General features: G+C 48.6%; 8 protein-coding genes and 1 non-coding gene across 9 annotated transcripts; 4 read left to right on the top strand and 5 right to left on the bottom strand.

The window, feature by feature from the left end:
• Positions 1-98: 98 nt before the first annotated feature.
• Positions 99-830, top strand: YALI1_B20968g (uncharacterized protein; the record flags this gene model as incomplete). The annotated part of the gene is made up of 1 exon (XM_500954.3): positions 99-830. One exon carries the CDS (start codon positions 99-101, stop codon positions 828-830), a length of 732 nt encoding a protein of 243 aa, XP_500954.3.
• A 142-nt stretch (positions 831-972) lies between these two features.
• On the bottom strand, positions 973-3,474 carry YALI1_B20935g (uncharacterized protein; the record flags this gene model as incomplete). The annotated part of the gene is made up of 1 exon (XM_500953.3): positions 973-3,474. One exon carries the CDS (start codon positions 3,472-3,474, stop codon positions 973-975), a length of 2,502 nt encoding a protein of 833 aa, XP_500953.1.
• Positions 3,475-4,996: 1,522 nt separating this feature from the next.
• On the top strand, positions 4,997-6,526 carry YALI1_B20919g (uncharacterized protein; the record flags this gene model as incomplete). Its single annotated transcript, XM_500952.1, has 1 exon — positions 4,997-6,526. One exon carries the CDS (start codon positions 4,997-4,999, stop codon positions 6,524-6,526), a length of 1,530 nt encoding a protein of 509 aa, XP_500952.1.
• Positions 6,527-6,969: 443 nt separating this feature from the next.
• Positions 6,970-7,043, bottom strand: YALI1_B20899r. Its single transcript has one exon. It is a non-coding gene; the product is annotated as a tRNA-Val (tRNA).
• Positions 7,044-7,748: 705 nt separating this feature from the next.
• Positions 7,749-8,246, bottom strand: YALI1_B20887g (uncharacterized protein; the record flags this gene model as incomplete). The annotated part of the gene is made up of 1 exon (XM_066094183.2): positions 7,749-8,246. The coding sequence occupies one exon, from the start codon at positions 8,244-8,246 to the stop codon at positions 7,749-7,751; it is 498 nt and encodes a 165-aa protein (XP_065950255.2).
• Positions 8,247-9,995: 1,749 nt separating this feature from the next.
• On the top strand, positions 9,996-12,176 carry YALI1_B20870g (uncharacterized protein; the record flags this gene model as incomplete). Its single annotated transcript, XM_500951.3, has 1 exon — positions 9,996-12,176. One exon carries the CDS (start codon positions 9,996-9,998, stop codon positions 12,174-12,176), a length of 2,181 nt encoding a protein of 726 aa, XP_500951.1.
• A 150-nt stretch (positions 12,177-12,326) lies between these two features.
• Positions 12,327-13,430, bottom strand: YALI1_B20835g (uncharacterized protein; the record flags this gene model as incomplete). The annotated part of the gene is made up of 1 exon (XM_500950.3): positions 12,327-13,430. The coding sequence occupies one exon, from the start codon at positions 13,428-13,430 to the stop codon at positions 12,327-12,329; it is 1,104 nt and encodes a 367-aa protein (XP_500950.3).
• Positions 13,431-13,567: 137 nt separating this feature from the next.
• YALI1_B20834g (uncharacterized protein) lies at positions 13,568-15,598 on the top strand (the record flags this gene model as incomplete). Its single annotated transcript, XM_500949.3, has 1 exon — positions 13,568-15,598. The coding sequence occupies one exon, from the start codon at positions 13,568-13,570 to the stop codon at positions 15,596-15,598; it is 2,031 nt and encodes a 676-aa protein (XP_500949.3).
• Positions 15,599-15,757: 159 nt separating this feature from the next.
• On the bottom strand, positions 15,758-16,735 carry YALI1_B20802g (uncharacterized protein; the record flags this gene model as incomplete). Its single annotated transcript, XM_500948.1, has 1 exon — positions 15,758-16,735. The coding sequence occupies one exon, from the start codon at positions 16,733-16,735 to the stop codon at positions 15,758-15,760; it is 978 nt and encodes a 325-aa protein (XP_500948.1).
• Positions 16,736-16,882: the final 147 nt, after the last annotated feature.

Below are 16,882 nucleotides of genomic sequence, written 5' to 3'. Positions count from 1 at the left end.
CTATCTATATATAGTGAGAGGAATGGGAGAAGAAGAAATCATTTTTTTCGATAATATCATCTCATTCAATTCAGATTATCATATTATTCACCGATAAAATGATAGCCGATCACATGAGAATCTCCATCGACAAGAACACGCTATGCCCTGGCGACACCTTAGCCGGCACAATCATGATCGATAAACAGATTTGCGGAAGCGCTAATAACTTTACCCTCGGCGACCATCTCCTGTGTATGCAGTTTCACGGTGTCGAGAGAACAGTTAAGGCTAGCCGGGTACTCATCTGCCAACGGATGTACCCTCGCTTGATCAAGGAGACGAGCACAACAAGGGAGTACTGTTTCGAACACAGACTTCAAAAGAATATTCTTCCTACAGTTACCTTTCATGATCATAAGATAGTTTATCAGGTTGCACTGCGCTTTGAAAGCACTTCACAGTGTCCTCCTCTGGTGTGCAAGATGCCTATCATTATCATGGCCCCTGTTAAGGACGGCGAGATATCAAACAACATTTACAATGTGGTTGTTCCTGAGCTTGTGGTTGATACAAAATCCAACTTCAACATCAAAGCTGTCAACCCAAGGTTCTCCAACATCACCAGTGTGGAGTACCAACTCATTGACCAGGAAGGCAAGGCTGTATACAAAAACCACATGAAGCTGAAGGGATGGAACCCGGAAGTAGATCCAAGTATCTATATTCATCACGTGGCAGCAGGAAAGTATCTCATGAAGCTCAATGTCAAGGATCTACGCACAACCAGCAAATTTGATGTTCCTGTACTTGTCCATCAACAAGACTTCCTTCCAGCTTACACGGTGTGAACAACTCACTTACTCTCTGTTCTAATGACATTAATAACCATATATCTTCAACTAATATAAATAACGTGTGATTGATGTGTGTCCTCGTACTTGTAACGTTCCGTGAGTCGTAACGAGTCCCATCAAGCTATTACGTATGTCGTTAAACATAAACCAAATACAATCCTCCTGACAATGGGCTGTAAGCATCAATATCCCTTGCCTCTCCGAGCTTATGGATACCTGCAAATGGCATTCCCGCAGCTATTGTGTTGAGAGATCCAGAAGTGGTGGTCTCGAGAACAGCCAGGCATGAGGCAAATTGAGAAGCCGGGTGTCGCCCATGACCTTGAATTGGAACCTCTATCACCTCCCAGTTGTTCAGATCAAGTCTCCATACAGCCCCGCGGTTATTGTAAGCGAACGGAGAGCCAATGTAGACGTACGAGGATGGAGAAGAGGTGAGCTTGTTGTTTTGCCATGCCAGAGGTTTAACAGCAGATGTAGCAAAACGGGAGAAAGGTTCACACATGTTGTTAGAGGTTTTGATTGAGTTGATCTTGGTTACAAAATCAGCGATGCCTGCCTTCTCTCGGAAGATGTATACCGCACCTGATTGTAGACAAGAAGAGGACTCAGACTCGGTACTACTTCCAACAATGATGATACCTGTTTCGGGAACAGTTTCAATGAAGTCTCCTCCAAATGATGACTCTTTCGTGCTGTCTCTGTCACCACGAAGAATGTAGCTGGGTGTCCACTTATCGCCCCATTCAGTGTACCTGTAGGCAACGACGGCAACAGTTCCAGGAACCCCAACAAAGATGGTATGGTTAAGAACAGCGAGGGTTGATCCGAACAGCTCGTATCCAATCTCCTGGGTAATCAAGATATCATCCTCAAGTCGCTCTTGTTTATTGATCACGTCTGCGGGAGGGTCCAGAGTGTATACTACAAACATATGGTACGAAAGAGTGGGAAAGAAACCAATTGCGAGAGCAGATTTTATCTCTTCGATGATCTTAGCAATTGAGAGAAATTCCACCTTTCCTCTCTGTGGCTTATCCACATCAGTTCGTGGACTTCCAACAATCAGGTAGTCAGAAGTGACCAGCAGCGTCTCTCCCATCTGCTTGGTACCCGATGAGCCATACTCTGCAGGGGGGTCTACCTTGAGAATCATGACTTTTCGACCCTTGTAGTGGAATACCAGCTTGTTTCTACCAGGGGAAGAAACCACGAGAACATCATTGGCAAGCAAAGGTGACTTAATGGATGCCAAGGCAGCTCCGAAACGAGAAGGACCTGAATAAACCGAAGAAAGAGTTCCCAGGTCATCGTTGATATCGTCATCTACCAACTTCACAAACTCCGAAGGTTCTGTAGCAGCCCTCTCCTTGAACTGATCCAAGGCCATGACATATACAGATCCAGAGTCCTGCTCGAAGGGAGCAGACACAGCAATCCAGGTTTCCTGGATCCCGTCAAACTCACCTAGCATGATGGAGGATCCGAAATAAGATCCATGTTGCAGGGGAGACAGGAAGATCTCGTTTTGAGGTGCCTTACTTTCAATCTTGAGCTTGGGGGTCTTGATTACCTCAGGGAGCATTGCCAAGAAGCTTTGCTTAACAAATGCCAGCAGTCCCTTTGTCTTGTGGAAGTGAACAAGCAATTCAGTAGACACGGAGTTTCTCAACCTCGCTTCCAAAGAGCCGATGTTTCGATACAGTCCAAAATTGAGCCCCTGAACCGAGGACACGGTGTCTGACTGTTCTCTTGATTTGCCGATGAAAGCCTCGCAGACGTTCCATGACTCTGAAGACGAAATGTCGTGTTTTCCTCGAAACCAATCCGAAAATGTGCCGATACAATGCTCTATCGTTGCTGCGATCTCCTGAATTCCGCCTAAATAGTATGTTTCCAGCTCTGAAAATAACACTGGACTGAGAGATGCGTATCTTCGAAACCCTGCCCCCGAAAACCGTTTCTCCGCCTTGAGCGCGGCCTTTCCCTGCACCATGCAATATTCGATTTCTCGTTTGGACACAAACGAACCCATCGATCTATAGATCTCAGAGATATCAGCAAATGGAATATCCCACGATTGATCAAGCCAGGCAAGTTCCGGGTCGGCTGACACCAACCGCGACATGAGGATCATGTCTCCACCCACATCCAGAGCTTCGTGCGCCCGTTCCACATCTCCTTCGAAGTCTCGTTCTTTGAGCATGTCTAAAAAACCCTGTCGAAATCCCAGACTGTGCCAGCTGACATCGGCAATCTGGTGAGTCAACACTCCCATCAAAAATGCTCTCAGTCTGAGCGAGTTCTTGAACTCTGAGTCTGAAGGAGCATCTTTCGTATGATCCGTCTTTTCGCTGTAGTCGTCCAGATAGCCGTACCTTGACCGCCAGTAGTTGACTCCAGCAGCCAGAAACGGAGGCCAGTGTGCTTCCTCGGCCTCTTCGCTTAGACCTAAGCAATTGTAGAAACAATCGGGAAAGAAGGCGCCTGGCTGTAAGTACTGGTCGATCTGCTGGTTAGGCAAATGAGTCAATAAAGAAGGCAGGGTACGCGAGAGAAGGGTCAGATGGACTCCAATTCCTGCAGCTACAGCTGCTGTGGCCATAATCCACGCCAATATCGCCCTTAACGGTGTCATTGCTGTGTGCGCGTGGGGGGTTCTGTAAATAATTCTGTCTGATAGAGTTATTATCTGTGTTGGGAAGCATATTTAAAGCAGATGAGGTGAGCCACCTTCACGATGAGCACAATATACACCATGGACAGGGTGTATATTGAAGGGTGTGTCAGGAAAGCAGTGAGCTACATAGATTTCTTTGCATAATTGCCCTGGTGAAACTGTTTCACCTGTTGGCTAGGTGGTACAAAACGCTTAATCATACTCCTGTGTGTCTTCTCCTGAGAACATTTAGTCTGAACTTTACTACTTGTAGTAGCCCAGCCTAATAATTACAAGTACTTAGCCACAAGAGGTATAATGTCCGTGTCATACTTTCCCCCCTATAAGGGCTGTAACTACATACCCTTTATACGGAATATTTAGAGACAGAAACTCGTATAGGACACTTGAAGTGGTGTTGCGATTGTTTGCAGCTGTCCTGATGTTTTTCTCCAGCAGGATGACATTTGCAGTGTACATCATGGCGCCGCTGTCACGCACACATCACATTGGGAGCTATTAGTTGCCCCGTTTCTTATCGATGTTGTGGTCCACCAACCTCGTGCTAAGCCACACATGTCTGGTTACTCAACGTCAAGTGCTAAATACGGTAACACCGCGCTCTAGTCGATAATATATTCCTTGGTGGTCGGTAGGAGGACGAAAAGGGTATTAACGGAGCTGGTTGTACTTGTACCAGGTTACGGCTTAGACAATGTCTTTGCCGTGTGTCAGTCAACACTTCCTTCCAACTTGTAAATGGATCACTGCGACAGCGGTCAGATTCTCAACTACAAGTAGACGGTGTGTTACATCATAGCTGTCTGTCGAAGCTACTGTAACAACGAAAGTGGAGAAGCGTATTCTGGTGGCTTCGTACACCCTTTTAATGATTCGTTTAGAAGCCCGTTTGAGTGTTCATTATACCCGAGTTTTGAAAAAGCTGAACTTGCATCTGGTTCTTCTCTGCTCTGTTTGCTTTTTGTTCCAGCCTTTTTTTTCTTTCACTTTCGTGCCATAGCTCAGCCTTTTATAACAGCGACAGAACAGCCATATGTTACCAGAAGAAATTGGAAGATATGTGGTGATGGTACGCACCATGTCAAGTCAATTATACCCCTACTCGTCGACACGTCCTCGTCGACACTCCCTAGTCGTCATTTTGCAGTAGTCTGGAATATCGAACTTTGAGCGCAGCGTTTTAGAGTTGCGAGAACCGAGTCCATGATTATTGAGTAATGAATATTACAGATCTCGTAAGTCATCTGAAATCGGATATGTTGTTATGCAAACGATTATCTACCTCCAGTTTTGTCATGTTATTTCATCCTCAAACATCTATTTGGAACTTGCCATCTACCCCACGTGTGTTGCCGAAACCATATCTGTGTAATACATATGCAGCACCTTCATCTGCAGCACCATAATTACGATTTGGTCAGCCCTCCACACCCTCCTTTCATCTACTTACTACAGGTACGAGTACGTGTAAACCCACCACATGAGCCTCGCATTTCTCAAATCGCTGTTTTTTTACAATGACCTAGAAAGACACCTGGTCCACGAGGTTGAGGAGCCTCCGCTCATCACCAAGCACTGTTCGATGAAGAAGTTCAGGGTCGGAGACAAGCAGCTCAACCTACGGGTGTTCAATCTGCCCCATTATCGGGAAAACAAATTCCCTGCTCTTCCAATCGTGCTCTTTATTCACGGCATGGGTGGCTCGCTCTCGCAATTCTATCATCTCATGGACCACATGAGTCACTACGCTGAACTTGTGGCCGTTGATCTGCCTGGACACGGAAAGTCGGAGTTTCAGCCTTCTGACTGGGCCAGCTACAAGACCGAACGACTGCTTGACGTGCTAGAGACTGTATTGAGCTCAACGTGTTCAGAGGATCGAGAGGTGGTCATCATTGGGCACTCTATGGGATGCGTGTTGGCTGCCAAGCTGGCCAACAGACTCGGAATCAGATGTATCGGGATGGTGGCAATCACTCCTGTTGCTGAGCTCGACGAAAAAACACAAAAGCTGCAACGACTACTACCATACATGCCCGGATTTGTTTTCGACATCCTACGGGCTCTGGATCGATGGGGAGGAACTGAGTCCAAGTCCGTCAGCCGAATGGTGGCCAAAGAGGCGTCCGAGGAGGTGCGTCTGAAGCAATTGCGATGGAACCTTCAGGTTCGGACGCCCGTGTGGATGCGAACTGCTGCAGGACTCACTCCCGCTACCAAGGAGGAATGGGCTGTTCTTAACACACCTGTCTATCTGATTGGAGCCGAGGAGGACCATGCAACCCCTCCAGGACCCAACATGGACGTGATCCATAAGTGGCTGACGTCACCTTGCACGTCGGAGAACTCGCTGACGTTGGTTCGTGGTGCTGGACATGCCGTTATGGTCGAAAAGCCCGAGCTCGTGTGTGGACTCATCAACGACTTCATCACTGAGAACGTGGATGTCAAGCTGAGTCTCGGATGGCAACTATCTTACCTGGCTGCTCGAGACGACAAATGGTCACTGAAGAACGAAGATAAGTGGAGGGCAACCCAGTGTGTATCTTCTAAAGTAGGTGTGGCACCGTTTAGAGCCATGAAAACGCTAAGAGAACACGACAAAGAACATAACCCAGTCATTCTGGAAGAGCAGTACCCAGATATCACTGACGTTATTGACATCTCCAGAGAAACCCCTCCTTACGAACCTTCGTCATTCAAGCGAATCACTTATCACAAGTTTCCCACAGTGTCCAAGTTACCGCCAACTAAAGACGAGGTCAAGAAGTATTCCGAATTGGTAGACTCGATTCTGGAAAAGCGCAAGGAGCAGGGCATTGAGAACCCCGTCGTGGCTACACATTGCCATTATGGATTCAACCGAACAGGCTTCTTTCTGTGTTCGTACATGATTGAGCGACTCGGCGTGTCCACCAAGGACGCCATTGCTGCTTTTGCTGAGGCTCGTCCTCCCGGAATCAAACATCCTCATTTCATCGATGAGCTGTATGTTCGACACACGCAGTAGTCTGCATGTCATGGGTTTCTCATCCTCCCTCTTCTTTTGTCCATAGAAACAGAGCGTCATCTATGGTTATGTATTTTAATTAATTATCCCCTGATACAAGTACAAGTACTTACGGATAAAATTCATTTGTAGGTTGGTGTCCTGTCTCATATAAACCGGCAGATTAGCTCATGTACTTGTACTCGTAAATTGTAAAAGTACAAATTTTGGATGAAATGCGGGGAATGGGATCTTAGGATTACAAAGAAAAACAATAAGAACTTGAACCGCATGAGCAAGTTCAAGCTGGTGGCCACACTTATGCGACAATAATTCGTTTGCATACCTCTACAAGTTGGATTTTCTCCAACCTTGTAGCGACGGCTTACTAAACATTGTAATACCAACCATAATACAGGACAGGTACCAGCGTGGAGGAAGACGGGAACCTGTTGACCAAAAAGTGATTTCTGGCAGGATCGAACTGCCGACGTTCTGCGTGTTAAGCAGATGCCATGACCAACTAGACCAAGAAACCCCAGTGAAATCTGTCAGAAACCAGATCCTAGTCATAAGGTACTGTGATTAGTCATCAGAAAAAAACTAGAAAAAAACTAGAAAAGAAATGCTAAGAATCATTAGAAATGTAAAAAAGGCCTTGGCACGTAACTGGGCGATGGTGACGACCAGAGGATGTCACGAGTGTGTCATTATGGATGAATACTTCGGTATCGCGTAGTTAAGTCACGTGGATTGTGACGTGCTATGGAGAGGCAGGGTTGAGATATATAGCCACCACTCGCAAGTATGTAAGTTATGTTTATACGACTTCGGAGCTCGTACTTAGGGATATCTTGAGGATTGACCCAAGACCGACCCGTGACAAGATCCGAGAGAGCGTATGGTTCTTATGAGGCTGGAGAGATCTTAGCAGCGAAAATATAAGAGATTAGCCAGCACAAGTAAATACTTGTAATTATTGAGGATACTTGGGAGTTTTCAAGTCAAAAAACTCTGCAACTTCATATGCTGTGTTCGAATGGATCTCTACTATGCTTACTAATACTTGACATCAGGTGTTCATGATACCGCCAACATGAGAATGGAGTTAGAAACACGGCTACTTGTAGCTACTGTAGATATAATGTAGAAATAAAGTCACACTGCAGTTCATTCCAAGTTTTATCAAATAAATAACATCACTATATATAGACCAGCCTTGCTCGAGGAACTTCAGAACCACTCAAATGCCCCTCTGAGACCACAACTTCACCTCATCAAAGTCAGACTCACTACCAGACTCCTCCTCTTCTTCTTCAGCCTCAATTTTGAGCTCCTTTCTCATTCGCAGCGCCTTGACACGCTCCAACCTGCTCTTCAAGTCCTCCTGCACCTCCTCTTCCTGCTGGAGTTCCTGAATGGCCTCTTCAAGGTTGTCCTGTTCACGCTGTTTGAGATCTTCGGGCACCTCGAGCAAGTTGGCATCGTACTTAGAGTGGTCCTTGACAGATTTGCCATGGATGTCCAAGGCTTTGGCCTCCAAATCGGGTGTATATTGATCCAGAACAGAGGGTGCTCGCTTCGTGGATTCTGCGTTCAGTACTTCACTCTGGAACCGCTCCCATTCGTCATCGAGATTCGGAACTGTGGTCGGAAGAGCAGTCGGGTCGTCGGCCTCCGTTTTTCTTCTTTTGGGTGTCTGATCCATGGTGTGTATGTTGTGACGCACGCACGGCTCCATCTAAAAATAATTAGCGTGGATACTTTAGTGTTTCTAATAATTAGCTGCAATGGCGGGTGTACTGTGCGTATAGAGAGCTTAACTGAAAATTGGCGATGTTGTGGTGATGAAGATTACCTTATTGATACCTAAATACTGATATAAAGTAGACAATCGAATAGTAGCAGAATCACAAGCCTAAGTCACAAACCAGAAACCCGCTAGTCTCCCCGTAAAAACCCCTTTTATTACTCATCTCTTGCTTGTAGTTCGACGCCGAAACTCTATATCAACTACTGTATGTACAATACGCCAGTGATATAATTAGAAAATTAGACATAATTAGAAGATTAGACATTCTATGCATTATACGAGGGGCTTCCCCGTCTATTGACCCCATTTAGGCCTACCCCATTCTCTTTTGGGTCTCACATTGGCCAGCTGCCCTTGGAGTAAACGGTTGGTAGGCAGGGGTACGTCGTATGCGTTGATTCCCAATGACGTAATTGACTACTTGTACTTCGAAGAGTGAGGGTTGTGATGACCTGAAATTTGCACCGTAGCACTTCGACCATTCAACAAGATGATAATGCTACATCGGAGAAGAGTCACGCGCTTACCCCAACAACTCTTTCAACTTCCCCATCTACATCTCTTCGTATTCGCCCCATACCACGTGTGACGGTCTCCTTGTTGCAGGCTGGCTCGCTTGTCTGGGTGGTATCCAAGTGCCTTGTGGCTGCCAGCCCCTTGTTTCATTCTCCAACGTTGGTGATGTAGGCTATTATTAGATTGGTGGGTAGCAAAGGGATCGAGAGAGCTGTAACTGGTAAGTGTTAGTCACAATACTTGTACCAGTAGCGATGAGAAATATTATTTAGCGGACAAGCCAGGTGTTTGGTTCAGCAAAAGAGTACGAGTAGTTAGCACAACCTCCGTCTACAATTACGTACAGTAACTCCATAGTGCTCGTCCGCTACAGCTCTGGTTCAGTCCGCGGAGCTTAGGCATGCGGAGTCAAAAATGAGCCAAAAATAGCCGTGCCTGATTGTCCGTTCCTGGGGCCTGGCAAGGGTTCTTAAGTTGGCTCTTTGCCTGAGCTGTGCAGCCGCCGTTACTGTACATGTCAATCGTTCAATCGCTTTCAGCTTCCTAGTACTAGCTATCCCAACACTCGCTACCACATCCATCAACACCCCAGCTACAAGTACCCTCAACCCTCAGGCCATCTATAAAGCTGCTTCACGTTCTCACACTCTGGCATTACAGCAGTCGTTGCTTGTTTGCCATCATTTAAACTCACAAACTCCCAACTGCAAACAGACTCTTAGTTGGTTAAGCTACCTTCCGACATCCTTGGCTGATTAATCAAAAAAATCTGCTGTATCTTTTCAAAAGAGCCAAAAAATAGCGTCCCCACCAAAGCGCCCCGGAACGCCCCAAAGCCACCGAAAAACGACACTTTAGATATTACCCGTCCGCTAAACCTCGATTGCCGTCGTCTCCACTGCCCCACCACACTCGCTCGCTTACTTTCGCTTGCCCCCACAAGCCCCCCACATTGCTCATTTGAACCTTACTGGGCAAATTGCCATACCGTAGCGTCAGGCTACAGTAACAGCAGCACACACACCACAATAGGACTGCACATACTCTCCACCACGCACTGACGATACAAGCCGCGCAGACGACGACACAGCATATATTCAGCATATATTCCGCACTTCTACCCGCACATCTTCCACACAACTCCACATTCCTTCAACCAGCATGAGCTCTCCGCCGTCGCTGTCAGACTTGTCGCTGAACGATCGCAATCCCGATCGCCACCCCCTTAAGGGGCTGCATGAGGCCCGGGGTATCCGTAAGGTGTCATTACACTCGCGCTCAGGCTCTGTGGCCGAAGAAGAAGAGCCTTCCTCCACAGACTCCAATGCTGCTACAGCTTCTCATCCACCAGCTGACCAGTTGTCAGAAGTGTCAGCAGAAACGCTGGCCCGTATCCAGGCCATCCATATGTCGCGAATGAGCAGAGATCGATCCCACTCGTCGCCTCCAGAGCCCGAACAGGAACAGCTCCAGCAACTCCAGGACCGCACCCCGCCGTCGTGGCAGACTCAACGACCCCACCCCCACGTGACCACCGACTTTGGCCCACAGCTGACCTCACCAGAAATTTCGCCCTTCACCACAGCGTCGTCTGTGCCTCGAAATTCAGACCATAGCTTCTCTCAGTTCCAGACCGGCTCCTTGCCTAAATCCTACACAGGTGGTGTCATCCCCCCTGGCGTTACTGCCAGTCCTCTCAACGGCCCTCTCACCGGACCGCTGACTGGACCGCTCACCGGACCTCTGACTGGAGGAACCAAGCCAGTCTCAAGACAATCGTCGCTGTCGTCGCGACGAGGCATGAGACTGCCAGGATCCCCTCTCGTCTCTGACGACGAGTGCAGCCAAAACCCGGCTGCCTCCACCCCTAAACCCATGAATTTGCATTTACCCGACTACTCCAAGCTCAGCTACAATGGTGACAACAATGGTAGTTCTTCGGCAGATAGCCGATCTCGCGAGAGCTCCTCGTCCTCCAACGCATCATCCACCTCCACCACACCCTCCTGTGCCCTCACAGGTGGACTCACAGGTCCTACCGTTCAGACAGGAGCCCGTCTTCCCGGCCGACTATCGTCGCAAAACTCCATCAAGCGAAAGGGCCCCGGAAAGCTGTCGCTCAGCGGGTCGCCCAGCAGTAGTCCTGTGACTCCATCCGATGGAAGTGCTGTCCCCCTGCCCATTGCCAAAGACCAGGCTCCAGCCCAGGGAGCCCCTGCTCAGGGAGGCGGTCTGTTTGCACAGTTTTCAAAGATCGTCGACATCAACACGGGAAAACTCAACTTTGCTGGAAAGGCCAGCTTGCATTCGGAAGGTATCGACTTCTCGGGAGGTACGTCGTTCCGAATCAACATTGACGAGCTGGAGCCTCTGGGAGAGCTGGGACGAGGCAACTACGGAACTGTTACAAAGGTGCTGCATAAGCCCACAGGTATCACCATGGCAATGAAGGAGGTAAAGCTGGAGCTGGACACCGCCAAATTTGCCCAGATAATTATGGAGCTGGATATTCTACACAAGTGCGAGTCTCCATACATTGTCGACTTTTTCGGCGCCTTCTTTGTAGAGGGAGCTGTTTACGAATGCATTGAGTACATGGACGGAGGATCACTGGACAAGGTGTATGCAGGAGGTGTGGATGAGCCCTGCTTGGCTGCCATCACCGACAGTGTGGTTCGGGGTCTTATGTTCCTGAAGGAGGAGCACAATATTATCCACAGAGATGTCAAGCCCACGAATATTCTCATCAACACCGAAGGAAAGGTCAAGTTGTGTGATTTCGGAGTGTCCGGCAACCTCGTTGCATCCAAGGCATCCACTGTGATCGGATGCCAGTCATACATGGCACCCGAGCGTATCCACAACCCCGATTCTGGCAACGTGACATACACTGCCAATTCTGACATTTGGAGTTTGGGCGTAAGTATCCTGGAAATCGCCCAAGGCTCATACCCTTACCCTCCTGAAGCATACAACAATGTTTTCGCCCAGTTGCGAGCCATTGTGTCTGGTGATCCCCCTCAGCTTGCCGAGCGGTTCTCTCCTGAGGCACGGGACTTTGTTGCCCAGTGTCTGCAGAAGAAGCCCTACCAGCGGCCCACTTACCAGCAGTTACTGGAGCATCCCTGGCTCAAGAAGTACCGGGGCGTGGACGTTGGCATGGCCGATTTCGTGAAGAAGGCCCTGGAACGTGGTAAGAACGCCACTTCCACTTCCAACGAGACCACCCCAACGGGCACCACTATCCCTGTGTCCCGCAACAACCCTGGTTTGGTTTCCCGTGACGGACGAAACAACATGGTTCCTGCTTTGCATCATAGCTTCCTCAACAATAGACAATAAACAATGAGCATATTGAACAAAAAAAAAGACTTGTATCGTATCTTGGTGTGATAACTGTAGAGTTTGTAGTATTTATGAAGTATCGACGTGCATAATACAGTGACATTTAACACCTCACAAAATCAATACTGGCTATCTATATACATTACCTTAATCCTTCTTTCTAAAAGCCATCATATAGTTGCCCATTCGCTCATTGGGAGTCCAGACCCATCCACAGCCAGGAACGTACATGCACCCCTTGGAATCGACAAACTCCCAGTCTTTTTGTGTAGCAAAAAAGTCCCGGATCTCCTCCTCATTGATGTACTTGGAGTAGGTGTGGGTTCCGGGAGGCACCAGTCGCATAAGATGCTCGGCCACAAAGATGGTCGTGAACCACGAGATGGGGGTTCGGTTAATAGTGGACAGGAACACCCAACCTCCGGGGTTTACCTTGGACAGGGCATGCTTCATAAATTCGGCAGGATAAGTGATATGTTCGAGCACCTCGTACATGGTCACAATGTCGAACTTCTCGTCCCTGGGCAGGTCCTCCAGTGCAATTCGTCTGTAGTTGAGCTTCTTGGTCAGAGACGCGTCTTTCTTGGCATGCTCCACAGCGACTTGGAGCACATCTGGTGACATGTCGATTCCGTCGACCGATGAGGTCCATGGCAGACGGGCCATGTGTTCTGCAAGAATGCCACCTCCACAACCAATATCCAACACACGCTTCTTGTCAGTCAGCTGGATAGCGTTGGTCTTTCGTGGGTCTGAATCGGGTAGAATGTCCAGAGAAACACCAGCAGGTTTAACAGCTGACTGGCTGGTGTTTTGCTGCAGGACCTTGAGATTCTCGTTCATGAAATCCATTCGCAAGAGGTTCATCTTGTGCAGGATCCGCTGGGGGCCATTAGTATCCCACCAGGTGGCAGCCAATTGTTTGAAATGCTTCATTTCCTCCTCGGAAGCCGAAGTAGAGCCGGCAGTACCATGTCGCGCTCGGGCAGTTGAGTGAAATGCTCGGATAAGACGTCCAGCGGTGCTTCTGTTCATGATTATGGTGGTGACGGGGTTTCTGTAGGCGGAAATATAAAATTTGGGTCTGCATGTTGGTTCAAAGCACATGCGAGTATTGCTGCTGGTACTTGTACCAGTAGTTTGAACGAACTTCAGCAGGGTGTGGCAGTGGTAGTTTTTCATACGACATTGAGGGGAACTGCGAGGATATGAACATGAAAAAATGTATTCGAATAAGGTTGACAATTCCATTGATCATTTCTCATACTATCCACAAGTCTGGATGGATAGCTTATTCAGCAAGAGATTTCCTTGAACCTTTTTTGGAGCATGCATGAACAACCATCTACACTTCAAGTTTGAGAACATCTCACATCAATATCAACAAGATGCCTCTTGAAGAAAGCATCATTGCCACACGTCAGCGTCGAGCAAATGCTGGAAACCGTCTTAAGGCGTTGCTGGATGCCCAGGAGCCACTTGACGACGATGATGAACACAACATTTTCATGGAGTTTGAGGATGATCAGGAATTCGAGCTGGGGGCCGATGAGCCTGAGATGCCCGGTTACGACGAGGAGGAAGAGGACGAAGAAGAGGACACCATGTCACCTGCACCCAAGCGTCGTAAAACTTCAGAGACTACGGAAATGGAGGAGGATGGCGATTCAGATGACAATCCCGAGTCTGAAGCTCAGGGCTCCGACTTCTTCTCAGAGTCAGATTCCGAGTCGGAAAATGACAGCGAACCCGAAGATGCTGGCGAAAAAGAGCTACAGAAACGTGAGAAGGAGGAAAAGACCAGGAAACGACTAGCGGCCAGAAAGGCATACGAGATTCCCACTATGGAGAAACTGGCACGACCCAGAGTCACAGCCCAAGCTGCGGCACGTGCAAGGGCTGCCAAGGAGGCTCGCAAGCCGGTAAAACGGAAAAGCACTACTGTGGAGGAGCTCATAAATTCGGATCGACGTGTGTCCCGACGATCGACAGCCGTCAAAAACACCAAGGAGGTGCTGGAGCGACTCAAGGAGCAAGAAGAAAAGCGGGCTGCCTACGTTCCCCGTGAGAAGAAGGTGGTTAAGAAGCTGACCCAGGCAGAAAGGCTGGCAGAGGCTAAGATCACAGAACAGCAGAACATTGATAGTTTGAATAACTTTTTCCGCCAGGAGGACTTGCGAAAGCAGCGTCAGCGAGAAGCCATGTTGGCCAAGCGAATTCCTTTGAAGTCTTTCATTCGATTCCTCAGTTCGTCAAAGCTCGTAGACCCCATTCCGCTCCCAGGTATTGAAGAGGTGGAAGTGGCCAAGATAAAGAAGGAGGTGGTAAAGGCGACCCCCAAGGTGAACACGGAGGGTGAAAAGGTGGAGGCTGCTGTCACAGAGGGTGCTAATAATGCAGCTGTCCCAACCACGGGGACACCGATTGCTGAGACACAAACAGAAGTGAAAGATTCCGTTGAAACAACCGCGGAGTCGACAGACCCCACTGCCGTGCCCGCAGCCGAGCCAACAACAGTTGAACCTACTTCCGAGAATGAAACTATTGCCAAGAATGACGCGAGTGAAGATGTGGTGATGGTGGATGCTCCTAAAGCTGATGCCAATGGATCTACAAAGAGTAAGATGGCCGACGAACCTGACTCTTCTGCTGCCACTGCCACTGAGTCTCCAGCAGTCAAAAAAGAAGAGGAGACAGCCGCGTCTGCTACAGCAACGCCCGATGCTGCTGCGTCTGAAGAGCCAGAGGCAAACGAAGACAGTGATAGTGATGGAGAGACACCTGCTCCCAAGCCCGCCACAGTCCCCAAGAAGGCAAAAATCACAGTGGAGGGTCCTCAGGAGAAAGTTGGCACCACAGTCGTACAATTGCTGGAGTTTGCTCAGGACCGAAACCTTTCGCGTCCTGAGGTCAAACGGTACCTTTTGGGACCTCAGGCCGTGGTTCCTACTGGTCGTGACTACTCCATCAACAATTGTGTGGTTACTGGAAAGCCTGCGCGGTTCCGAGATTCGAAGTCTAAGGGTCTTTACTACGCCTCTCTGGAAGCGTTTAAGGTGATTGAGACAGTCCGTGAGGGTGGATACAATTGGAACTGGGGTTTAGGTGGTGTCTTTACTGAACATGATGGCGGCAAATGTGCAAAGAATGTACCCGATGGATTTTACATCAAGAAGGAGGAGCCCAAGGATGTGGAGGTCAGCGCAAAGAAGGACGATGAGGGGAATAAAGATGGTAATGATGGTGATAAGGAGGATGGTCAGAAGAATGGCGAGACAGAAGTCAAGAATAACGAGGAGGACAATAACATGATTGTCGACCACAAAAAGAAGGACCTAGAGGGTGATGATATCAAGACAGAAGATCCCGAGCTATCTACCTCGTCTCCGTCTGAGGCTCCATCTGGCGTCATAGCATAGCATGTATATATATTTAATTTATTGTAATAGGAACAAATCTACATGAAGATCACAGACTGTGTACTGATGTACAAGTACAGTACAAGTACAAGTAAATTGTAGCGGGCATATATGTTTAATTTATTGTGTATCAGATGGTTTACCTCGTTGATTCCCTTTTTACAGGGGAGCACCGAAACCGAAAGCAACCTGGATGCTTTTGACATAGTACTCCTCAAAGTTACCCCGGGCAACATCCTCTTGGCCAACAGGGATTCCAGACCACTTGACAATCAACTTCGTATCGCTGGTTCCCTGTTTGAACTCCAGATCTAGAGTGGAGAAGTGTCCCTCCTTCCACTCCTTGAGTCTCCAGCTCTGCACGATTCGCTTGTTCTTCTCCAGCTTGGTGATCTTTCCAGACACGTTCCCACCGAACAGAGCAAACTCAGATCCCTCCTTCTCCTCGATCTGCGGGGGTGCTCGAGACCACACGGCAACTCGCTGAGGGTCCAGGAAGGTCTGGTACAGCTGGTCGGCCGAGGTGTGGAAGATGGGGTCCAGCTCAATGTTAGTGGTGTTGTAAGATCCCGAGGACTTGGGGGCAGCAGCGGCAGTAGTGGAGTTAGAGGAATTTGCACCGGCAGACTCGCTCTGCTTGTTGAGGTTGCCCAGGGTCAGCTTGGATTTAACCTGGTCCGCAGGATGCTGGATAGAGGCTCCATTGGTGGTCAGCAGATCATCCTTGAACTGGAATAGTCGCTTTCGCAGCTCGGGGACAATGTCCGACAGAACAAGCTCCTTGACGGGCAGCTTGGCAAACGAGTCGTCGGTGATGACCACGTTGAACTGGTACTCGTCCTCCTCGGTGTCGTAAGCAACCTCAGGGATGGTAATAGTACCAGAGGCCTCCTCGGGGCCGTTGGTACCGGAGAAAGCAAGCTTGATCTCAACATCAAAGAGCGAGATCAGTCTGCCCTTTCGCTGGCTGACATCAACATCTCCCTCCACAGAGGTGACCTTGTCGATCTTAGCCTTGACCTCTCCTCCCTTGCTGGTGGCCTCCAGACCAGGCAGCTTCTCCTGGAAGTATTGTCGAGTCCAGTCAATGCAGTTTTTGTCGACCCAGTGCCAGTTGTTGGGGTTGTGCAGAACCATTGTCGTACTGTAGATGTAGATGTGAGAATGTCAAGTGTCTGTGCGAGGCGTTATAGATCGAGCTGCATGGAAACTTATATTTGGTTTGGTTTGGAATTCTCCAGAAGCCCTTGCCCTGCGAAGGCGGCGCATTGAAGATTTCCAGGC

This window comes from Yarrowia lipolytica, chromosome 1B (assembly GCF_001761485.1).
Source record: "Yarrowia lipolytica chromosome 1B, complete sequence".
NCBI classification, from domain to species: domain Eukaryota; kingdom Fungi; phylum Ascomycota; class Dipodascomycetes; order Dipodascales; genus Yarrowia; species Yarrowia lipolytica.
Note: the sequence above shows the minus strand (reverse complement) of the source record. Positions and strands in the feature narration are given on the sequence as shown.